Consider the following 26,661-nt stretch of genomic DNA (forward strand, 5'->3'; position numbering starts at 1 on the left):
TATGTAGGACTCCTTTCAAAACCATTTTGACAAGAGAATGCATTAAAAGAGGGAGATCCATAGGCAGACATGATGAAATTGCTGACAAAAAACACTGACAGAGGAAGAAGACAGGCCAAAAAACAGTAACTGACAAATATTGTAAAATCAGATAACCACTAGCCCTGAGTGGGTTGCTGGTTATTTTGTTGGCACAAACTAGAAACCTCTTCCTTTGTTTATACATGGATTTTCTAGTAGTAGGCTTTCTTGTCTCCATTAGTACCTGCTGTACATCATCTATACTTAGGATTTACTAATGGAGATTTTTCCCCCGGGCTTCTGCTGAAAAAGGACCTGTGTCCAGTCAGACTTTCCTGGTTTAACAAATGTTAAATAAATAAATAAAATACAATAAAATCTATAAACAGGTGCCTAAAAGGTATTAAGGCTCTATCATCCAGGCAGTCAGCTGTAGTGTCTGGCTATATCAACCACCCCTGTTCTTGTGTGACTAGATTCAAGTTTGTCATAGTTACCCCTGATCGATTGCAAAATAAGGGAGAACCACTGATGCCAGGGCCAGAAGGGAGTCACCATAATGATCTTGGAGGGATTCCTTCTGAATTTCAGAAGTACACTGGATAGCAGTGGAAGGATGAAAAGGCATATAGGAGCATTCCTGTCCAAGGAAAAGAAAATGCATCTGCCTTAGAGGCCATCTTGAATGGAGTCCAGGGATTGAATTCTGTCAGTTGGCTGTTCAAATAGTAGTCAAAAAGTTCTACCCGAGGAACTTCCCACATATGGACCAAATCATGAAGACTACCTGATCTCCTTTCCATTCACAAGGTTCTCCCTTTGTTCTGCTCAGCTTGTCTGCCACACAGTTTTTTTCTAACAGAATGCAAGATGCCTGTAGACTGAGACTGTACTATAAAGCTATATCCCATGCTAACATGCCTAGTCTGCATAGGGGGTAAGATCTGGTCCTGTCTTGTTCGTTTACATACCGGGTCTATATTAGATTATCGAATGCTTAAAAAAGCAAACAGTGATTAAATCGACCCTATGAAAGCGAAAGCTTACAATTTTGAACTGTCCTAGGGGGAAAAAATCGCTATTCCAACAAAAAATACTTTAAAACATTACATGAAGTGGGGGGCTTTGCCCCCCACACCCCCCTATTTAAATATACCAACTCCGAGACCACACTACAGTGTGGAAAACGGCAAAGTAACGAAGTGGACAAGTGAATTCTTTTCCAGGGAAAGAATTTGCTTAAAAGCCGCTTCGATATTTTGCCATTTCAGGCTTTTGAGTTCGACCAAGACGCATTTGAAATAATGCGTCTTCGGTCTTCTAATAGGGAACCTACATACCACATGACTGTACTATTGTCTGTAACTACTTGAAGAGGTCCACAAGACCAAAGATGATTCTGAGAGCCAAGGGCCTTGATAACTGCAAGCATCTCTTTTATGTTTATGTCCTTTGATCGGTCTTTTTTGTCCCAGAGATCTTGCAGTTTCATGCTCCTCGATCCTTCTCTCCAAGCAAAGTCTGAGGCGTATGTTGTGAATGACTCCTTTGGAGCAGGACGGAAGAGGAGGAAACCTGGATTCAGGGATATTCATTGTCTCCACCATGTGATTTCCCTTTTCACAAATGCCAGAGCTGAAATTTTGAAAAGATAGCTGATGTTGGAGCTGTGACAAGAGAGACTTCAGATAATACTGTATCCTTCTCATGTGGAACCTTGCAACAGGCATCATGAGAACCATGTATGCCACAAGACTCAGAATTCTAAAATAGTTCCTTACTGTGACCAAAGTCTGAGTGGAAAACTCCTGGAATAGATCTAAATATAATTTTTTTTTTCCTGTGAAAGAAAAACTCTTTGTACTTAGGTGTCTAACAGACACCCAGGAAACACTATCTTGTGCAAGTTCTCTTGGAATCCCAATATCACAAATAAAGTCAAAAACAAATACCACAATAGAAAGACCACTGACATAGGACTCAAAGCAGCAGTCACAACAATTTAATTCCAACTTAGCACTTTGGCACCAAGCCTTCAATGAGTATAAATTCATACAAATTTCCAACAGTATATATATATATATATATATATATATATATATATATATATATATATATATATATATATATATATATATATATATATATATATATATATATATATATATATATATATATATATATATATATATACACACATATAAAATTCAATTCAACTCAAACAATTAATCAATCAATTAATTAATTAAATAAAATACTAGATCACATATTTCCAATTTACTTCCTTATTTAACCCATGGGGTTCCAAAGTGTTATACTTAAAAATAAAGAGAGTTTCTTTTTTCAGCTGTTTTTCTTTAATACATGAAACCTCCCCTAAGAAAACCTTTACTTTCTCCAGGATGCATACTTGTAAACAGTTTGGTTTAGCATTATGTGCACTAATGAAATGTTGTCCCAAAGGGCTATCTATTTTATGATTTTATTCTCTTGGAATCCCAGCCTGTGTAGATCCCTCACCCAAGTGAGAGATTCCTGACAATATGAAAAACAATTTGAAAAACACTCTACAAAGATAAACAAGTTGTCTAAATATGGAAAAATGAGGATACCCTGTAACCTGCAATGGGCTATGACAGCAGCTATACATTTTGTAATCACTCTTGGTGCAGTGGATAGACTCGAGGAAAATGCAGAGAACTGATGATGTGATCCAGATAGACAAAACCTTAATAAACAGCTAAATATGGATGAATACAAATGTGATAATCATCTTTTAAATCCAAAGTTACTAAAATGCTCTTTAGTTAACAGGTTATGAAGTGAAAACATTTTGATCTTGGGCACCATCACAAACTGATTTAGGAAAGAAACATCCAAAACTAATCTCCAGACATTTTTTTCTTTGGCACTAAAAACATGCTTGAATAAAATCCTTTTCCTAACTGGTAAGGAGGAACTGCTTTTATTATCTCCTGAGGAAGCATGTGCTGTAGGACTGGAGGGAACAGAATGGACTGGTCTGGTGGAAAAGGTGGAATTCCCTGGAAAGGTGGAACTTCCTCTCACTGTCATCTGCGTCCTAGCCTCAGAACCCATATGTCTGAAACAGTCTGTTGGCAAACACATAAATGGATATTCAGACTTTCTAGAAGGGATAAGGAACTGCAGGGTGGGGGTGAGTTGGACAAGGTCCCTTAAAAAGTCATTCTGCCTTACCTGAGTGCCCTTTATTCTCTGGAGTTCCGGTTTTTAATTTGGAACCTTCCCTGTTGTTGCTTTTTAAGCATCAACTTATCAGCATTCTGCTGAGATGGTTTATTTTGTTTCTTGCCAAAACTGAACAAGGAAACAGAAAATCCCTTGGAAAAATTTAGACAAGGAGGGCTGAAATTAAGAAATAAGAGATTCCTTGAACCAACTTACTTCTTTCATTACATTTCTGATGACGTCTGCAGCAGTGGGTCCAAAAATAAATCTCTATCCAAAGTAAAATTCAAAATCTCATTTTTCCCATCTTCTAGGAGGTTCTGAGAATGCAGCCAAGCAAACCTCAACATGGTACCAGCGCTCTCTGCTGAATATGAATTGGAAATCTAAGGAGAAAAAAACTGCACCTGTCTCTTCACATTCTTCTACAGCTTCAAAATCTAACTTCTACAGGAAAGGAGTACCACCTTTTTTCTTTTACCAGAAACTATGTTATAAGAAGAGTCAGTCTGTACAAGATCCTAATCAAAGCCAGTAAGTTACACCTGCCCAGAGAAACTGACACAGAAGTTAAATGTTTAATTTTCTGTTTTTTACAGAAAAGTTAGAGCAAACAGACCTATTACTGGCAGCAACAAGTTCCCAAGTGAGAGGGCAACACATTCTGGCTAAACAGGGGCACCTCCCTTGTCCCTTCCCCCAGGACAGACAAAAGTGGCTCTCCCTTGCCCACTGATGGGATACCAACAGCCAGAGATGACATGGCAAACCTCAGGGTCCACAGTGGCAGCACAGACAAAAACAGAGTGATATGGGGAAATAAATGAGTGGGCTGAGGAACCACTTTTGACCACAACAAAGCCACCCACATGTGACTAAGGCAAATTACTAACCTTCTGTGGTGGCAAAGACTGCTTAGTTCATAGGTTCATAGATTAGTACTAGGTTAACTGCCCTTGCGAGCCATTTTAAGCCTAGCCAATTATCCCTTGTGAGACTCAAACCTTGCACCTTGTGTTTGTAAGGCAAACACCTTAACCATTAGGGCACCCTCCCAACTTTTTTTGGTTGGAAGAAGGTCTTAACCAAGGGACCAGCAATCTGTTCCATGGTAAAGCAGAAAAGGTGCTTCTTTCCTGGGAAAGCTAAGCAGCACTAGTCAGTAAAAATTAGAAAGCAGCAAACAGTAACTTTTCCCAATAAAAATAGGAGTATAAAGCATTTTAATACACTTTCCAAGCTCCAAAAAGTACAACCCCGCTTCTCCACAGAACAAAAAGTAATTTTGAGCACTTTTAAACAACTTTCAAACCGACAGGAAAAAAGTGCTCCTGTTTAAAAGCACACACACACACACACACACACACACACACACACACACACACACACACACACATTTACAAACCCGGTTAACAAATGTCAATAAATAAATGAATATTATATTTTATATATATATATATATATATATATATATATATATATATATATATATATATATATATATATATATACCTGTAATTAGTGTCAGTCACTGTCTAACATGACTGCTGCTTTTATTTCTTAATGGCCCTCATTTATGTGCGTCTCAGGGCTTGTTTTATAGTTGTGTCTTGTTTTATAGTATACTAAGCAATTATACAGCAGCAACCAAAACTGTTGCTGTATTACAAGCCTTTGTTCAAACTTTTTGTAGTCCATGATGAAGTGACAGCCCCTCCCCTACACTTTGATAAATGCGATGATACTTTACAAGAATAACAAGAAAAATATTTTCTCACTTTTCTCTCAATGTCACAGACATCTTTAATACTACATTCAGGTCATCTTAAAATGTAAAGTCATATAAACAACAAACATTTAAAGTTTAAAGCTTAGCATTTCAATACTGTGATGCTGCTCACGTAAATTTGTCAAAAGAGGTGACCACTGACTTTGAACCATTGACTTGATCTAATTGCTCTGTTTTGCTGTGAAAGGCATGGCTACATTGAAAGCAGCTCTGAATCAGTGCAAGATGTCTTCCTCTCTACAATAAAGACAATGGAAAACCGTTTCACACCTCTCTGGCTTGATTACAGCAGCCTGAGCTCCTGACTACAAATTTCTGTGTTTCTATGGTATGTCATGCTCATGTAGACAAACTCCTCTAACTTGTGTGAGAAGTTAAGCTTAAAAAGTGGGTGGTTATTTCCCTTTGTATGATACCAAAGTGAGGAAATGAAAATTTTATAAAGTACAAGCAGGGTTTCAGGTACCTACACAGTAGTGGAATCATATTGTAGGGAGAAAAACAACCAAAGAGTTGAGTTAAACTGTAGGAGAAGGTGGCGTTTTCCTTTAATGTAAAAACACCAAAAAAGGTTGTCTGAGTGTGTAATGCTACCACAAAACAACAAACTACCTGGACAAGGTGATTTCAAGTAGCTGGTACATTTTAAAAATAATTTTAAAGTGCAAATCAGTAAATCAAAAATACAGCAGTAGCACTCAAACACTTAACTGAAGTGCAAAACAATAAAATTAAATTGGACATCTGCCAAGAATGGCGCTGGATTAATTCAGGACCCTCTTAGAGTGTGGTGAGGGCCCCAAGCAGATGGGTGCTCTGGGAATGAGCAAGAGACAGTTTCTAGTAAGGGAGGTTTACTTGAAAGAAATGCTGGTTGGGCTGTTTTGTGGATATATGGAAAGCGGTGGGTGAAAAAATACTTAAACAGCTTACACAACAAACTATATCAGTTAAAGCGGGAAGGGGTGGAAGGCAGAGACACAGTTTTTTAAAACTATGACAGGAAAAGGGTGGCAGAGTTAGGGAGAATTTAGGCTGCAAGAAGCAGACTAGCTAGAGTGGGATCCAATACTATTGTAACCATAAGGTCTCCCAGATGACCTTGTCTAGCCACTGACATGTCTGACTTGCCATTGCTCATGCTGGAATTGAACGTTTTGGTAATGGCACCACTTTAGTTGTATTCCCCTTCAAAGTGAGATAGTGTTTTGAGCTGTCTAGAAAATGAGTTTGTAATAAATAGTGCAGGAACGTAAAAAAAAAATTTAGAAATTGGCTGCATTGTAATTCCTCCATGCAGGTCAAACAACATGTTTTGTCATGTGATAAACAAGATTTCTATCCCTTTTTGCAGTAAGCAATTTTATCACGATGTATTTTCTTGGCTATGCTTAGGAAATAGTTTATGTACTACTTTCCATATGTAAAATATTTCTTTTTATATAACAAGTTTTGTTCTATATTACTGTGTTTTGTGGAGCTTTTCTCCCCGGGCCTCTACTGAAAATGGCCATGTATCCAGCTAGACTAGCCCGGTCAACAAATGTAAAATAAAATAAAATTAAAAATATATATATATATATATATATATATATATATATATATATATATATATATATATATATATATATATATATATATATATATATATATATATAAAATGTGACAGTCAATAAAACACATCTTCCTAGCTCAAAAGTAGTTTCCAAACTACTAGGAAACTAACTTTAAGCAACTAAAATAAATGCAGAAGGTTTTTCACCAAAGAGAACCTGTCTGTCCAGCAATGGAACAGTGTTAGCCAACCGTGAAGCCTCGAAAGCTCATACAGGAGTGCTGTCTTCTGCAATAGGAAAGTTAAGTTTAATCAGCTTAGCTAGAGCTGTCTAACATTCTGGGCATGTGGAAGACTGAAGCTGGCTGGCTGTTATATTCTATGCAGGAGGTAACCCATTTAATTTAAGCTACTGCAGCAGTCATCAATATGATGAATATAATGGCAACTGCCCAACTAGTTAAAATCAAAGTTGAAAGAGCAAAAACAAGGCACTGGGAAAGACATTCAGAGTTAGGTTGCCCTATTCTCACAAGTCTTATCTTGCTACTTGTTACTACGATGTACAATCCAGTACATAGCAACATTCTAACAGACAGAACATGCTGATATGCAGATGTCTGAAAGACATGAAGCATCATGATCTGTACAGTAAATAGAACAGTGCTGCACAGGTTTTGCATACTTTAAACTTACATTTCTTTATGTTGTACATAAAAACTATAATATTCAGTGCTCTAGGAAGAAATCCGTGAAATCTCACTAGAAAACAGACAACTGTACACTTAGAGAAGGAAAGGCAAACTTAGATAGATGGCAAGCTTATCTTTGACCAAAATGTCTCCACAGATCTTTGGAAGGCACTAAGTGAAGGTCATCTAAGAATAAAGGCAATATCAGGATGGTCCAAAGAAAGAAAAATACAATTCTGCATACGTGTTCAGTCAGTTATAGAGTATAACACCACATTCTGTACTTGCCTAAGGAAGCATTTTTTTTACAAAGATTTGAGAGATATATATATATATATATATATATATATATATATATATATATATATATATATACATATATATATATATATATATATATATATATATATATATATATATATATATATATATATAAACATATATATACATATATATATATATATATATATACGTATATACATATACATATATATATATATATACGTATATACATATATATATATATATATATATACACACACACACACACACATTATATATATATATATATATATACATATATATATATACACATATATATACATATATATATACATATATATATAGTTTCATAGTTTCATAGTAGTGTACTAGGCTATCTGCCCGGGGGCATTTATAAGCCTAGCTAACAGTGATGTGGCTTTACACCACCCCATACTATATAGTTGCCTCTCTAGTAGTGACACATGTGGAACCCCATTATTTAGTAAACTATACCTCTGTCTAGTAGTGACACTGAGGTCACTCCCGGGGTAAACTTGCGATCTCCCATCCATGCATCGAGATTTTTCTTGAACAGTGCCAATGAAGGGCTCTGTCTCACGTGAACTGGGATTTTGTTCCAGAGTATGGGTAACCTCTGTGTTATGAATCTATCCCTCCAGCATGTCCTATTCATATTTGTGCAGAGGTTGAAATCTTTAGCTCGTGTGGTTCTGGTGGATTTGGATTTTTGAGATGGAGCATGTCCATCAATTCCTGGTTGGACATGGCCCTGTATGTTAGGCACAAATCACCTCTGAGCAGGCGGTATGCTACTGAATAGAGCTGGAGTTTCTTTAATCTAGCTGGATAAGGCACATGTTTTAGACCTATGATCCTCTTGGTGAGGTACTTCTGGGGTCTTTCCAGTTGTTGCATGTGCCGGGTGAGATACATCCCAAATGGAGCATTATATTCAATCATGGGCCTGACAAGGGAGGAATACAGAGGTACAATGACCTCCTTTGATCTGGATGAGAATCCCTTCATGATGAGATGGGCAAGGTAGAAAGTCTTTCTGACCACTTTGGCAACATGGTTGTCAAAGGAGAGGTCACTATCGACTTGAGTCCCCAGGTCTCTGATTACATCTTCTGTATTCAGTGGGTTATTGTCTACGTGATAGTTTGTGGGTACTTTGTTTTTCCCAAAGGGATGACTATACATTTTTGGCGTTAAGTTTGAGGCCATGATTCCGGCACCAGTTGTCCGTTTCAGTGAGACCTTTCTGTAGGATGTGTGTGTCGGCAGGTGAATCCACTATGGCACCCAGTTTGCAGTCATCTGCAAACTTTGTCAGCCATAATCCTTCCATATTTGCTTTCACATCTGAGAAATAAATGCCGAATAGGAGTGGACCCAAGACTGAGCCCTGTGGGACACCACTTGTGACGGGTTTTGAGTCTGACATGGCTCCAGCAATTTTAACCTTATGGGTTCTGTTTTTTAGCCAATTTGCTACCCATCTTGTGACATATGGATTTACATTTAGGCTGCTGAGCTTGTCAATGATGCCAGAGTGTGGTATTGTGTCAAAGGCCTTAGCCAAGTCCAAATAGGCAGTGCGGACAGCCTTGCCCTCATCGATGGCACTAGTGACTGTCTCAAAGAAATCAACCAGGTTTAAGAGGCAGGATCTGCCTTTTACAAAACCGAACTGTGTGGGATCAAGGGTCTGCAGATCACCAATGTCGCCATTTATGAGTTCCATGATGATCCTTTCCATAGCCTTACAGATCAGGCTGGTCAAACTTATGGGGCGGTAGTTACCTGGGTCAGTTGAATTTCCCCCTTTGTGGAGTGGGACCACTGTTGCTGTGCGCCAGTGTTCAGGTACATATCCTGTAGTGAGGCTAAGATTGAATAGAGTTCTTAGGGCGGTTTAGTTCATCTTGAGTTCACGTGAACACGCAACCGGGATACCATCGGGTCCCATAGATGCTGTGTTTTTTGCCTTGTTGAGTGCTGATTTCACCTGTGTGTCTGTGATGACAGGTAGGTTACATTCAGCAGGGATAGTTACTTCATCTTTAGGGGTGAGGGAGGGAGAAATTTGCACTGAACCTATCTGCCAGAATGTTGGCAATGTCAGTAGGGTCAGTGAATTTTGTTATTGTGTACTAGCTCAGAGCATATCTGAGAATTTCCTCCCAAGGTTCTGACATAATTGAAGAAGGCTTTGTGATTGTCTTTGGTATCCTTGGCAATCTTTTCTCAAAGTTTGCTTTAGATGTTTTATGAGAGAGCGTAGTTTTTACTTGTGCTGATCAGGAAGCCTTTCCCTTGTGGGATTTGGCTCTGTCCTGCAGTAGCTTCCTTCTTTGTTGTACAGTTTGTTTATAGCGGGTCCACCAAACCGGGCGTTTCCTTGGTGGAGAGGGTCTTGGTTTTAGTTGGGATTGCCTGATCCATGCATTCCTGGAGATGTCCGTAGAAGGCTTTTGTGAAGGATTCAGCATTTTGGGATGTGGTTTCCATTAACCCAGTAGGCTTAAAGGATATCATTTCCGACTTAAGGAGCTCAAAGTCAGCTTTTGAAAAGTTTTTCACTGTAGTCTTTTGTTCTGGGGTGGGGGTGGGATATGTACGTCCAAGGTGATCAGTTGATCATCAGATGTTACTAGTCAGGAGTTTATATCGGCGGGGGAGCATTGGGACCCCATGTTTGTGATAATCAGGTCAAGTATATTATCTCTCCTCGTAGGAGAGGTGACCAGTTGCTCCATAGCATTTGAGTTTATGAATTCCAGGAATCTTTGGGCCAGGGTGTTAGGGCTAGAATAGTGGGCCCAGTCTATGTTGGGGTAATTGAAGTCACCCAATATGATGGTGTTTGGTGTGACATTCATATCCTCCAGTGTTTTCAGGAATGCTTGATGGGATTCCTGGGATTGGGAGGGTGTTCTATAACATGCGACCAGTTGTATGGCAGTTTTGCCTATGGTGAGTAAAACTTGTATGGTTTCTGATGCTTCATGAGTAGCCACCAATCGAGAGGTGTAGGTGTCCTTTATGAAAATGGACACTCCCCTCCTTTGTGGTTCGGCCTGGAACTTGAGGCAAACGCATGATATGAGGTATAGCCTGGTAGCTGGAGTGCTCTCAGGAGCCTTGAACCAGGTTTCAGTTACTGCACAGACATCGATGTTCTCCATACTGAGAAGTGCTTGAGTGCCTGCAACTTGAGATTTAGACTTCTGGCGTTGAGCAGCATTACCCTTAATTTTTTCCATTTTGTTTTTATGGAGGTTGATTTGTCCTTTGAGCATTGCCTAAAAAAGGCACTATGGGGGTGGCAAGAGCCTTGGCCAGTATCCGGAAGCCCAGTGGTGACAGGTGCAAGCCATCCCTTGCGAAGCAACGTGGCTTGTCCAGCATATCATCCCAGGCTGACAGACATTGGATCCCCTAGAATGACACCAGTGATTAAGCCAATTGTTAAAACTGATCATTTTGTCTTTGTACTGAGGCATCATTCTTGGCGAAGGCAGGATGCTGCTCAGGGTCAGGGTCATACCAGTCTGGGCTACATAATCGGAGAGCTCCTCAATGTCTCTTTTCATGTAGTCCAGGGAGGTGCGTCTCAGGTCATTCACACCCGCATGGACAATGACTGAATCATATTTGTACTTGCTTTGGAGTGACCTGAGTGCGTGTGTAATGTGGCGGATCCTAGCCCCGATAGGCAGCTCACCGTTACCCTCTCCTTATTCAGCCTGGTAAGTGGAACATCGGTGTGTCTGACTATAGAGTCACCTATTACTAATGTCTCTGGCATAGTATTTTGCCTTAGGGGCTGTGATTGTGTGACACACCTGTTGCTTGAGGTATGTGTTGTAGGTGTTGTGTTTTGTGGGGTGTATTTCTGGGTGTCTGCTTTGGAGGCCTCTGTTGTTTTGGTAAGTTTTTTACAAGAGCCTCCGAGTATGTCTGTGTTTTTATGTGTTTGGTTTGCATTGGTGGTGGTTATATGTGCGACTGGTTTTGCTTTGGGTGTGGGTACCATCTCTTCCTGACTGGTCTTGCCAGTCCTGAGTTGAGAGAGTTCAGCCTCCAGTCTGGCTATATAGTTGCATCTCTCACAAGTATATGTGTTAGTAGGAAGGAGGAGAGGGTTGTCTGTGTACATGAGACAATTGTAACATTGTCTTAAGATTCCCAGATTAACCAGCTGAACAAGAGAGGATGCTAGTGGTCTACCACTCGACATACTAGAATATTATAAGGAGTGTTGTGCCTTTAAGGGAAGTGGGTATTCACAGGGGTAGTGGATGCCTGTAGTGCTTACTTTAGGGTAAGAGTGCTTGGTTTTATTATGAGTGCTTGCTAAGGATAGAAGTTCAAAACAAGTGCTGATATATACAGCTAGATAGACTGAGTAGAGCTTCTAAGGGAAAAATTGAAGAGCAGACTTGGCGGAGCCAGAAAAGTTAAAACCTGTATAGAATAGTTTACACCTGTATAACCGCTGCTGCGCTTAGGCCCGATCACAAAAGCCCTGAGGCGGATTTTATACAGGGAACTTGAAAAGAGCTGGAAATGGTCCAAGGCAACCAATGAATTACAGCTCAAGTGCTGAGATCACTTCCCCAGGGACAGATAGGCTGCTCAAGGCTCCCCACTCCCACTGGTGAGCTCAGAAACTTCCTTCTATCCTAGTAAGGCAATGGCCAACACAGGAACTACACACAGCCCAGAATACAGCAAAGCCTGTATACTGGTCTTAACTAGTCGAGCAAAGGCGGAAAACAAGGAGTATTTTTTTTTTTTTTGTTTTTAGAAAAGAACACAGAAATGCAGTTAGGCAAACAGTTAAATCGATTAACACAGGCTAGCACACTTTAGTGAGCAGCCTCTCCAATTAAATTATCAAAAACAGTAATATTCACCAGAGTCGACCAAAATGCTACTTTTAAGTGCAGATACTTTAGAATACAGCAGAAAAACACAAAAACAGTTGTATCTTATTAAATGAAAGCCAGAGAGGACAATGCAGATAAAAAGCCAAAAAGTACTTAAATCAGGAAAGTGGTCGCTTCTTTCAGTTCTCTGTAGCCAGGACCCTCTGCAGGACCACGTGGAGCTCTGCTTGGGTATATAGCCACAAAACGCCCTGAGGCGGATTTTTATACAGGGAACTTGAAAAGAGCTGGAAATGGTCCAAGGCAACCAATGAATTACAGCTCAAGTGCTGAGATCACTTCCCCAGGGACAGATAGGCTGCTCAAGGCTCCCACTCCCACTGGTGAGCTCAGAAACTTCCTTCTATCCAAGTAAGGCAATGGCCAACACAGGAACTACACACAGCCCAGAATACAGCAAAGCCTGTATACTGGTCTTAACTAGTCGAGCAAAGGCGGGAAAACAAGGAGTATTTTTTTTTTGTTTTTGTTAGAAAAGAACACAGAAATGCAGTTAGGCAAACAGTAAAATCGATTAACACAGGCTAGCACACTTTAGTGAGCAGCCTCAGCAATTAAATTATCAAAAAAACAGTAATATTCGACCAGAGTCGACCAAAATGCTACTTTTAAGTCTTGGGTCTCATTTCATTGAACGAAATTACGTTTCAATGAACCATAATTTCGCAACCCCTTATTCCCGAAAGTGCATTTATTTGAAAATGCACTTTCGCGAATAACCACATAAACGAAAAGCAGCGGAAGTTGTTGTTCAGATTGCAGCACAGCGAGACTAAGGGAATATTCTCTTTTCCCCACTGTAGTGCAATCTCGGAGTGAGAATATAAGTAGGGTGTGGGGCACAGCCCCAACATGGGGAGTGCAAGGGGGCTTGCCCTCCTGCATACATGTGGTCAGTGTTGTCAAGTTTTTTATTTATTTTTTTGTGTGTTTTTGTGCTTTTCGGTTATGTGGTTATTCATGAAAGTGCATTTTCGAATACCTGCCCTTTCGGGAATAAGGGGTTGTGAAATTACATTTCATTGAAACGTAATTTCATTCAATGAAATGACACCCATATTATACATATCTTATATACACACATATATATAATATATATATATATATATATATATATATATATATATATATATATATATATATATATATATATAGAGCTATATATAGATTATATATGTTTGTATATCACACGTACATACACACGTGTGTGTGTGTGTGTGTGTGTGTGTGTGTGTGTGTGTGTGTCTATACCTATATACGAGTCTACTTGAAATAATCGAAAACCCCCGTGCTCGAATCTGAAGTTATCGAGACCAGATCAATGAAACTGCATAACAATGAAAACATAAAATAACAAAACTTACACGATTAAAAAGGGGGTACTTCCGGTTCATTCGTAGCACCACTATAAAAAAAGAACAAAGATGCTGTACGTGCGTACCCCACAGAGCTGTCTGATAAAAAACACCATCCATGTATTGAATCCATAAGCCCAGAGGTTATCACCAGAAGGACAAGGAACTGCCATCCAATCTGGAGGGATCCAAAGCCACGAACACGTAGGAAACAAAATTACTACAAAAACCGATTATGTTCATTTGTAAAGGAGGACAGTTGTCCCCATCTAATCCAATCTGCAACTACATATTTAGTTATTTATTTAAAGATGAAGAGTAGCAGGGTGAGGGTGCCAATTCCCCATTATAAACAGAAATAATTAAAACAAAGAAACCTACTATCAGACCCTCTTTCTTCAAATCTTCATAACGACTGTCAGAATGTTTTAAGGCAGTAGTCAAATCACCATTCCACAATAACATTTTTGACAGATAACCACAGATAGTCAAATGCACTGCTGAGGACCAATGTTCTCCATTATCACTGAAACAGGACCACCTACTAGTAAATAAAATCCGTTACAGGACAACGCAATGCTGGATGGTTTATCTCCCACAGCTGTGACTCAAGGCAAATAACTATATGAAATAGAGATTGCATAGCCATTTTGTTTGAAAGTACAACTCAGAAAAGTGATTCCAGATTCTGTACTTGATAAAATATATGTTGCAAAAACATCATATTTAGTATTTCAGGCAGGATTGTGCACTACCTCTGGAAATAAAGACTTGACACACTTCAAACAACTTACTTGGTAAAACACAGATGAAAATTATCACTGTCTTAACATTTTATTGTGCTACTTACGCAGGCTGAGGAACAGCTGATGTAATAATACCAGAAGACACATTTTCAGTTGGATGTGAAGCCCCATGCTTTCCCCTCTGCAAAATATTGACATTAAAAATGTCAGTTAGATTGTTAGATTGCTTTACTCAAGACCCCCCCCCTCCAAAAAAAAGTTGCACATTACCACTTAACTATAATTTAAAAAATCTTTCAGGATCAAACTACCAAACACTGAACACATCAGAATAAAATTGTTTTCTTTTTTTTTTCACAGCTGTTAGGATCAAGTAAAAGATCAGTGCAGTAAACATAATTTATAACCCATGGAACATTCTCAAAGATTTACTGTCCAAACATTACTTTTAATATCAAAATAAGGCTGGCTATGCCAGTGGCAACAAGGATAAAGTCCCAAGTTTTCACTGCCAGATGCATACAAAGATAAAGCCCTAACCTCAGACAAGGTGATCAGAATTCATTTAGTAGATCAGGCACAGGCTGGGAGGACTGACATTCCCATCCTGAAGAAGGGTAGAGATGGTGGCTCCCGCACAGCTTGTGTTAGTGTTCCGATGACAGGACATTGGCTGGAGAATGGAGACCCATGATGATGTGGAAAGCTAGTGAAGGAAAAAAATGTGAGTATGTCAGCCCAAGCTGGTGAAGGTAGCTCCTGCTGAGGCAAGTAGGGGAAATGGTGCACAGGCAGACCTTATGGTGACACAAGTGCTCACATCATCAACAGGGTCAGGGTTATATCATAGAATGAAAAAAGCTCTCATTACCTTACATCTGACATCTCAGATGCTCAGGTAAGAGCCACCCTCTCCAAAACAAAAAACACAGCATCAATGGGACCAGACGGTGTCCCGGGCTGCGTCCTACATGAACTCCAAGAAGAACTAAACCCAAACATAAAACTACTGTTCAATCTCAGCCTTACTACAGGATATGTACCCAAAGAGTGGCGTACAGCAACAGTGGTCCCTCTCCACAAAGGTGGTGCCTCAACGGATCCTGGAAACTATCGCCCCATAAGCCTGACTAGCTTGGTCTGCAAAGCTATGGAAAGGATCATCATGGACCTCATAAATAAAGATATTGGGGACCTACAGACACTGGATCCTACCCAGTTCGGCTTTGTTAAGGGCAGATCCTGCCTCTTAAACCTGGTTGATTTCTTTGAAACAGTCACTGTCAGAAGAAAAATTCAAACGAGTCACATCTGCCTCAGGTGATGAAAAACTTCTTTATTAGCAGCTAACCAGATTACACATCATGTTGGTCAAGATGATCTCCTCCTCTGGTCAACTTGTTTACTGATATCAACTTTTATACTGCAAGCAAAACAACTTTTTGTTACATTTCTGACCGTTGACAGTTGGCTATGGAAAAACTGTCTGTGGTAAACATGTTTACTACAAATCACCTCAAACCAACAGTTAATACAGAATGTTCAAGTACAGAATGTTCAGTTCAACAATGTTAGCTCAAATTTTCCAGGACACACAGCCTGCTTCAGTAAATTAACTCTTACTCGGCCGTGTGTCCTTATCCCAGGCTTCACTAAGCTATAACCAAGTCTCTTTATTCTGAAGAGCAGAAAACAGTTATTATTCAGGTTTATAAGCAATGCTGCATTTTGTTCACAGATGAGGCCCATCTTTGATAGGCATATCCCAACAAATAACATGTTCACTTTGCAAGAAGAGGAAAAAGACAAATAACAGTATGTTTTTAAAACTTTTCTCTTAACATTTCCCCCCTGAAAACACTTTTTGTCTTTTTATTTCAGCAATATATGGTAAAAACTAAGTTTTTCTTTGCATACATTACTTCATTGGCAAGACAAACTTTTAAACTTCAAAAACATTTGCAAAAAGTCACATTTCAATGTATTCACTTTCACCAGTCTGTTGCAATTGCTGGTACATCATCTTCGTAACAGCAGTATCAACCAGTCTTTGTAGAAGACCTCTGATACAGGGTATACAACATCAACCACATACCACCACGATAGCTACAGCGACTCCAATGGACACCAGGAACTGCTGATGAGATGACTCCATTTTCCAAACCACGCTTGTAGAAAGTCTGTAAAGGGATTATTTACCCCAGAGTTCTCTACCAATTCTTCGGATAACATTTCCAAACCTTTCAAAGCTCGAGTGATACTTCCGTCAGGCGCAGTGTTGTTTGGAATGTACGTACAACAGAAAGTCCCAAACATCCTGCAAACTCCTCCTTCTTTGGCCAGGAGCATATCCAACGTAATTCGATTCTGCCATGCCACCTGTGAAGTGGCCTCTAGTTGTTCAGCAATTCCTTTCAATGCATCTTTGGTATAGTTCACAAAACGCTGCTGGTTATAGTAAATGTAGTTGATCCAGTCCACATTCTTATTAGGTTGAATCCAGACAAAGATGGATGTAAAACCAGCTGCTATTTGGTTTATTGCTTTGTATTCATCAGGTACGCCTCTTGGTATGCCAATGCTATCGATGTAGACACCATTATCGAAGGATTGCTTCGGTGCCTCTCTTTCTCCTACTCAACCACTTCAGCTTTATTTCAGGTTCTCTTACGAAATTGCTTGCTGGAACTGGGAAAATGTAGAATGGCAGAATTAACTTTACAAGTGCACAAGTTCCCTTCCAGGGAATCGTAAGCCTTGATCTGAGTTTGTTGTCTCCACATAACCACCAAACGTCTGCTAAACTATGAGTTTGGTTCTCCAGAAATGGATTCTCATTGCCATTCACAGTAACATTGCAATAGTTCCATCCCATATTGCCATAATTCTTCCCTGTGCCATCTCTGGAAATGCACATATACGAACGTGGATAGGAAATCGCTGCAGGCGGTTTCTCAACTTTACTTATGACTGGAAAACGCTGAGTTTCATTTTTGCATTCTTCAGTTTTGTTGAAGAATAATTTCAACAGACACATTAGGTTACCTTCATCTTGCATCAATGGGACTGTCGCTAGTTGCTGTTAACCTTCAGCACAAGAAACACAGTTCTCATGATGTGCCTCTTGGGTGCTATATCTAACCCAAGATAACCATTCGTTATGGTGTACGAATCCCGTCTCGAGTAACAATTGTTCTTCTTCTGTGAAGGCAAAATCTGCTTTACTTGTCGCATTCTTAAGGCTTTGTATTTTAAGTTGGAGGGTCCCCAAAGGATCAGTTCCAATTGGAAGGGACACTCCGATTCCATAAACTCCTGAATCACTTTCTTGTGGTGACACAATGGTTATAGTAATTACTTCGGTACCTTGGAAATGCGCAATTTTTATTCTTTGTTGCCTGCTTTTATCTTTCTTTGGTATCACTGCACCACTTGTTTCCCATCCATTCACATCTGTTGACCACCAAACATTTGACCAGGACATACAGCCTCTATTGCACAAGTATTTTGCACGAGTCAAGAAATCATTATTGTTCCATTTAGAACAGTCCAAAATTCCCTCACAAAGTTTCACCTTAAACACAGTAGTAACACCTGGTTGCGCTTGCAGCACCACCATTCCTTTTTCTCTTGCAACTGTTCCTTCTCGTATGGACATATTTACTTTTGCCACCAAAATCATCATCATGTAACAGTTCAAGTACCAGTTGAACATGGCCATCCTCCCTAAGGACTACCTCGTGCCGTCGGTTTCTTCACTGGGTTTGAGACGAACTAACCCCTATTGGGCTAATCCCCCTTTGTAGCCAGACTTTGCGCTCAGAGGTCCGGTGGAGTTTGACCAATATCAATGGCAGAAGGAAAAGTCTTGAGTTTTTTACAGTGGGTGATATGAATCCACGAAGTCCTCTCAGCGATCTTTACAGCCGTAGGTGTCGAGATAAGCACTTGGTATGGGCCTTCCCACCTGGGGGATGACCAATTCTTTCTCTTCACAATTCGGATCCACACCCAGTCCCCGGGTGCCACGCTTAACAAGGTTTCATTTCTGGAATCTGCAAAGGAGTCATTGGTTACAAGAGACTTGACATTTAGCAGCTTCTTCACATAATCCGCTAGATCCTCACCCCCCTCACGTTCCGCTGGCAACAATCCTTGCCACTGCGGGACGTAATACGGTCTCCCAAACAAAAGTTCAAATGGTGTAAGTCCTTTGTAGGAGGGTGAGATTCGCATATACAGGAGTGCCAAAGGAAGGCACGCAGTCCATGATCTATGTGTTTCTGCCATCAGTTTGCGGAGCTTACTCTTCAAGACACTGTTGTGTCTTTCCACCAGTCCAGCTGACTGTGGATGGTAAGCACAATGGTACTTGAGATCAATTTGAATCACTTGACCCAACTTCTGAACAATCTGGTTAACAAAATGAGACCCATTATCACTGTAAATGCGTCTTGGTAAACCAAATCGGGGAATTATTTCTGTAGTCAAAAGCTTTGCTACTGTTTGTGCATTCGGATGCTTTACTGGAAAGGCTTCTACCCATTTAGAAAAAGCATCAATAATGACTAAACAGAACCTTTTTCCCTCTGAGGGTGTCAATTCAATAAAGTCCATACAGAGTGTGTGGAATGGATATGGAGGGGTAGGGAATGCCTGCTGAGACTTTTTAACTCCCCCCTGAGCATGATACTTTGCACATAATAAACAAGATAAACAGAATTGCTTTGCATAAGTTGAAAACCCCCTACACCAAAACACCTAAGACACTATCTGAATCATCGTCTGTACTCCTACATGGGCAGGTCCATGGCTAACCAATGCCGCATACCTAAAAAGGTTTGAGGGTAATACCATTTTGCCATCTGATGCCCTATACAACCCATCCTGTTGAGTAATACCATATTTTACCCAACAACATTTTTCCTTCTGTGTTGTTAATGTTTGCATCACTTTTAGTGTCTCTAAGTCTAAGAGGTGTCCAGGCTCTAAATCATTGTCATGTAAAAGCAAATCATTTTCTTGAGCTGCCTTTTTTGCAGCCATATCAGCAAGGGCATTTCCCCTGGAGACAGGATCTTTTCTATTGGTATGTGCGGAACATTTACATATCGCTATCTGAAGTGGTAGTTGCACCGCATCTAACAACTGTAAAATTAAATCTCTGTGATTTATTGGTTTGCCTGTCGCAGTAACCATTCCCCTATTCTTCCATTGTTGAGCGAAAACATGTACAGTGGAGAAAGCATATTGACTATCTGTATAAATTGTCACTTTTTTACCCTCCCCTAAGGTACAAGCTCGAGTCAAAGCCACCAACTCAGCTGCTTGTGCAGAATAAATGTTTGACAATCCCTTTGCCTCCAAAACTTCAGTTTCTGTGGTGACAGCATATCCTACTAGTGTTTTTCCTACAGTGTCTTTCTTTGCTGATCCATCTACAAACAAAACGAGATCAGAATCTACCAACGGAATATCCATTAAATCTGGTCAGGGAAGCTCTCTAAACAAACGTGTGGAGTACCTTCTTCTGGAGTCGGCAAAAGTGTCGCCGGATTAAGAGTAGTACATCTTTCTATGGTCATATGAGGCTGTGTCAGCAGCACTGTCATACATGACAAATGTCGACCAGGAGATAAAAAGGTTATCTTATCTTGCAAAAGTATAGTAGCAACTGAATGTGGAACCCACAATTGTAATGGGTGGAACAAATCTAATGGTGCTGAGGCTTGTACTGCCATGGCGGCTGCCACTACAGCTTGAACACAATGCGGCAATGACCTTGCAACAGGATCTAATCTGGAGGAGTAGAAAGCTATCGGTCTCTGTTTATCCCCATGTACTTGTACCAGAACCAAAGTCATATATCCTCTCTTACAATCAACCATTTGTACAAACGGCTTAGAATAGTTCGGAAAACCCAAAACAGAGGATCCTGCTATCAATTGCTTAATTCTATTAAATGCTTGTATTGCCTTATTTGTCCACTGTATATTATTCTTAGCTGCCATGGGAGTGTCACAGATTAGTGCGGTCAATGGCCCTACTTCCTCAGCATAGTTAGGGATCCAACTTCTACAAAAATTAGTCACACCTAAAAAGGACATCATCTCCCGCTTAGTTGTGGGCATAGATGCCTCAAGAATTGCTTGTTTTCTTTTGTTCTCCAATTGTCTACCTGCCTGTGAAATTAAATAACCAAAGTACTTTACTTGTGCTTTCCACAATTGTAACTTTTCTTTATTTACCTTGTGTCCTTGCTCAGCTAAAAAACTAAGAAGGGCAAGGGTATCCCTTCTACAACTTTCCTGCGTGGGTGAGGCCAACAAAATATCATCTACATACAACAGAACCTGGCTTCCCTCTGGGAGAACAAACTGAGCTAAATTCGCAGCCATTTCTTGTGCGAATATTGTCGGACTCTCACAATAACCCTGTGGCAATCTGGTGTAGGTGTATCTTTTACCTTGATAAGTGAATGCAAACCAAAATCTACTCTCCTTATGTAGTGGTATGGAGAAAAAAGCATTGCTGATATCTATAACAGAAAAATATCTGTTCTGAGGTAGTAAATCATTAAGTAATGTATAGGGGTCAGGGACCACCGGTGCTCTTGGGATCACAGCTGAATTAACTGCTTGTAAATCCTGAACCAACCTCCATGACCCATCCGGTCTCTTTACCGGAAACAACGGAGTACTGCAGGGTGAATCTGGGCATTCAACAAGAATTCCTACCTGTTTTAGCTGCTCAATAACTGGCTTAATTCCTTCCTCTGCTTGTTTACTTAGTGGGTATTGGTGCTTACGAGGTCTAAAACCTGACTTTGGAGTTATACAAACTTCACCTGCTGTTTTCATCAGTTCCACATCCCCTTTACCTTTTGACCATAAATCTACAGGTAAGGCACTTAACGCACTATCTTCCTCTTGAGTTAGGAGGATTTGTCATGCCATTTCTGTTTTGTCATCCCTGAAGTGCACACTTGGTTGTGCCCAAGTCACCCAATTTAATCTTTGTACCTGGATCTGTTGATCTTTCAACTGACTTCTGGACATTGTGTCCCAATTCGTTACCTTTTTCGCCAAATCTACCCAATGTGTCCCCACCACTTTAGTAATTGAAATATGTGGGCTATAACCTGAGCGATATAAAGAACTCATTTCCTTGGTCAAAGTACAGGTCACTACTGTATTAGCTTGCATATCCCAAAACATATCATTCAAAATTATCCTTGCACGTTTGTGCTTAAAGAATTCTTTTTCAAATTCTTTATCACGTTTGTGCTTAAAGAATTCTTTTTCAAATTCTTTATCCGGTCCAGGGGCCTTTCTATAGAACATTGTACAATGTACGTGTGCCGCAACCTGCGGTGACCCGCTCCTAGATTTACTTAAAGCTAGGTTGATCAAATCTGTATCAACCCTCCCCAGGCCATTTGAAATCAAGTCCTGGCTATACCAGTAAAACAAGTCTTGTACTCCCTGTACCACCAAGCCATCCGCTAACCTTTTCGCCTCAATGCCTTTAGGTGTGGGAATTGCTGCTATTCCAAACAAATGCATCAAATCTCTTCCCAGCAAATTAACTGGACAAACTTTCGATATAATTACCCTACACCTAACAGTTTGGTTTGTTTGCGGATCTGTGAACAATAGAGGATGAGACAGTGGTTCCTTATAGATTTTCCCATTTGCCGCTTTCACAATGACAAACCTCATCTGTTTCGCAGTTCGGGGGCAGAACTGCTGGACCCAAAAGTGTACGCGATGCACCTGAATCACATAAAAACTCCACTTTCTGTCCCTCAACCAAAAACTCAAGCATGGGTTTTTGATCTAGATGCATAGCAATACCCAAATTTGCCAGGTTTATGACTTCACAGTCACAATCCCGCCCTTCCTTATGAGTGTTCTGACATTCATCGCAAAGAGTGTCTGCCTCATCATCATCACAATAATGAATTTGGCGCCTTCATTTACTATCATATAGTCATGCGGAGCCCTTGTTCGTAAGCTGTGGGGGATGTAGCCACTCTTCACAGTCGGCAGCGAAGTGCCCACGTCTACTGCATTTAAAACATTCTCCACATTTTAACCTTCCCTCATATTCCTCTGAATGTCCACCCGGTTCATTTAACGTGTCCCATTTCGGGCCCCCACGTTTTTGTACGCCACCACAGCGCCCTTGCCCCCTTTGGTCCTGTACCAAGAATATACCACCATCATCCCCTACTGCCAACACTTGTACTTTCTTTTTCTTTTTTAAACTGAAATGTCGCTCAGCATGCCGTGCATATTCAAACAAAGGTTGCAGTCTACATGTTCTATGATCTACCATATGCTTAGTTATAAAACTACTTATCGGAGCCTTACAACCTTTAAGAAAAGCATTTTTCAATTGCTGTTCATACGGACTATCATTGGTCTGATCCTGCAGAATCATCATTCCACAATGGTTATTGAACACTTCTGTCAATCTTACAATACAGTGATCTACAGATTCATCATTTTGAATGCACTGATTTATTACTGTCCAATCTGCTCTTGGACACCACTTATCAGGAATTCTCTTTAACAGATCAGTGACTCGTGTGTCTAACACCCCAGAATTATGCTTTAAAGTAGTGCTGTCATCTGCCTTACATGTCCAAGTACCACAAACTAAGTGCCAATCTGGACCCAGGATTTGTCGCACTACTTGTTCTACTTCTAAACCATTTAGATGATAACTTAAACGCATACCAACTATGTCCTCAGAAAACCTTTGGAAATTAACCTTGGGATGAGGAATACCATCTGTAGCTCGTTTTATATCCTCTCTAGCCCAGGGACGATAAACTAAAATAGTTGGCTCTTGTCCAACATCCCCTGCTTGTGGGTTTGCAACTTGTATTAAGGGAAGAGCTTCTGAATAGTCAGAAAGTTTAATGGCCCAACGTCCTTGCCCTGCTGGTCCTGACCTTAACTGCATAGGTTGGTCTACCTGTTGCAAAGCAACCTTGGGTACTACGGAATTTGGGTAAATTGGAGGGGTCACAACACTTCCTTGAGCAGCCAATAACCCACCCTGCTGTACAGATCCCACATCTTCAGACTGATATTGAGGAGGTTCCGATGCACGGCAGCAGCAATTTCCCCATACGGTGGGGCAGTTGCCTGCCTTTGTACCGCACAAACTGTATGCTCATCCTCCTTATCTAAAAATAAAGCTACTTTTCCACATGGCACCAGTGATCCCTTTTGATTTATTTTTCCTTTTTCCTGGCACTGTTTTTCTTTTATAGCTCATTTATTTGATTCTTCTAACCATTTTTGTGCTTGGGGAAATCCCAATTGTCTTTGCTTCTTAGTTCCAGTTCCTGCATCTCTTTTCAAATCTCTAACCAATTTTGCGCAGGCATTCTTATTCAGTGTACCATCAAAATCATATTTCAGCTTCCACTTTTTCAAAAATTTAACATTATTTTTGTTTAAACCTTTCATATACGTAGCATCAACATTTAAACAGACATCACTCTCACACTTGCAGCAACTCGAACCCATGTTTCCCCTAGATTTCTTACTTTAGGACTGTATCAAAGTTATTCTCCTAGATTTCTTATTTTAGGACTGTATCAAAGTTACTTTACAGGACTTATTATAAAATGGGGCTATCTTAACGGGTGATCCTAACAAAATAATCTTAACAAGTAATCCTACCCACCCTTAACTAAAAATAAAACCCTTGTCGACAAGGTTAAATTAAATTAAAAGAAAATTTAGTTTTCATCCTACCTGAACCAGATGAAACTCCGTTTCCCCTTTTCGTTCAGAAACCGTCCCTCAGATAGGGATCAGAGAGCGGCCGGCCTCCTCTCAACGACAAATCAGTCGGAGGGCTTTCAGTCGAGGGAATCTTAAGATGAGAAACCCTCACCTGCACAGGTTTTTCAGTCTCTCTGTCGGTCTGATCCGTATCTTCGTAGAGGTTTCCCATCCGAAGGACCAGAATGTCAGAAGAAAAATTCAAACGAGTCACATCTGCCTCAGGTGATGAAAAACTTCTTTATTAGCAGCTAACCAGATTACACATCATGTTGGCCAAGATGATCTCCTCCTCTGGTCAACTTGTTTACTGACATCAACTTTTATACTGCAAGCAAAACAACTTTTTGTTACATTTCTGACCGTTGACAGTTGGCTATGGAAAAACACCTGTGGTAAACATGTTTACTACAAATCACCTCAAACCAACAGTTAATATAGAATGTTCAAGAAGTACAGAATGTTCAGTTCAACAATGGTAGCTCAAATTTTCCAGGACACACAGCCTGCTTCAGTAAATTAACTCTTACTCGGCCGTGCGTCTTTATCCCAGGCTTCACTAAGCTATAACCAAGTCTCTTTATTCTGAAGAGCAGAAAACAGTTATTATTCAGGTTTATAAGCAATGCTGCATTTTGTTCAGAGTTGAGGCCCATCTTTGATAGGCATATCCCAACAAATAACATGTTCACTTTGCAAGAAGAGGAAAAAGACAAGTAACAGTATGTTTTTAAAACTTTTCTCTTAACAGTCGCCAAGGCCATTGACGAGGGGAAGGTGGTCCACACAGCCTAGCTGGACCTTGCAAAAGCCTTCGATACAATACCCCACTCGGGCATTATAGATAAGCTCACCAGCTTAAATATAAACCCCTATGTCATGAGTTGCAAACTGGCTCAAGGACAGAACCCACATGGTTAGAATTGCTGGAGCCATGTCAGACTCCAAACCAGTTACAAGTGACGTCCCACAAGGCTCAGTCCTGGGACCTCTCGTTCGGTATATATTTCTCAGAGGTACAGGCTAACACGGAAGGACTGTGGCTGACCAAGTTCGCAGATGACTGCAAACTGGGTGCCATAATCGACTCTCCAGCCGACACAAGCATCCTACAAAAGGGCCTCATGGAAACAGACAACTGGTGCCAGAGCCATGGCCTCAAGCTAAACGCCAAAAAGTGTATAGTCATCCCCTTTGGCAAAAACAAAGTGCCCACAAATTACCACATAGGTGGTAATCCATTAAGTACGGAAGAAGTAATTAGGGACCTGGGGTCCCAAGTTGATAGCAATCTCTCATTTGATAACCACGTGGCCAAAGTGGTTAGAAAAACATTTTATATAGCCCACCTAATCATGAAGGGATTCACATCTAGATCAGGGGAGGTCATCGTGCCTCTTTACTCATCCCTCATCAGGCCCATAACTGAGTACAATACCCCTTTTGGGATGTACCTTACCAGACACCTGCAGCAACTGGAAAGGCCCCAAAAGTACCTCACCAAGAGGATCAAAGGGCTCAAACAGATGCCATATGCTGCCCGGTTAAAGAATCTCCAGCTCTACTCAGTGGCATATCGCCTGTTCAGAGGCGATCTGTGCCCGACGTATAAAGCCATGTCCAACCCGGAATTAATGGACATGCTGCACCTCAGAAAATTCAAATCCCATCAAGCTACACGCTCGAGAGACTTGAACCTCAGCACTGAAATAAATAGGACATGCTGGAGGGACAGATTCATAACCCAGAGGCTCCCTTCACTCTGGAATAAAATCCCAGTCCAGGTTGGGCAGAGTCCCTCATTGACTCTCTTCAAGAGGAATCTTGATGAATGGATGGGAGATAGTAGGTTTACCCCGGGTATCACTTCTGTGTCACTGTTAGACAGAGGCACAGTATACTAACCTCGAACAAGAGCACAGCAAAATTCATTTAAAATGGGTGGCGAAAGCCAAACACACTCTGGCTAGGCTTATAAATGCCCTAGGGCAGATAGCCTAGTATGAACCTATGAACCTATTACCAGCATGCTCGTGAGACCACAAAGCAACTTCATGGCTGTCAAGACAACTGCTTGCAATGCAGAACATAATAGCTGACTGAGGAGAAGTTTGATAATCTGGAGGTACAGGGGCAAACACTATACAAAAATGTTAAGCTGAAATGTAGGACATTAAAAGTACAGTTGTGTACACTTGCCATAAATGTAGATGTTCGAGTGTATTCACTGTTGCAGTCATTACA

General features: G+C 40.4%; 1 protein-coding gene across 1 annotated transcript in view; it reads right to left on the minus strand.

Annotated features, from left to right (window-relative positions):
* SGO1 (shugoshin 1) overlaps nucleotides 1–26,661 on the minus strand; it is a 1,219,270-nt gene that overhangs the window by 992,768 nt on the left and 199,841 nt on the right. The window contains exon 6 of the mRNA XM_044066235.1: nucleotides 14,716–14,792. Coding sequence (XP_043922170.1) covers nucleotides 14,716–14,792 — 77 coding nt within the window. The remainder of the gene's footprint in view (nucleotides 1–14,715; nucleotides 14,793–26,661) is intronic.

This window comes from Protopterus annectens, chromosome 3.part1, assembly GCF_019279795.1.
Source record: "Protopterus annectens isolate FY-2018-M chromosome 3.part1, PAN1.0, whole genome shotgun sequence".
Taxonomy (NCBI): domain Eukaryota; kingdom Metazoa; phylum Chordata; order Ceratodontiformes; family Protopteridae; genus Protopterus; species Protopterus annectens.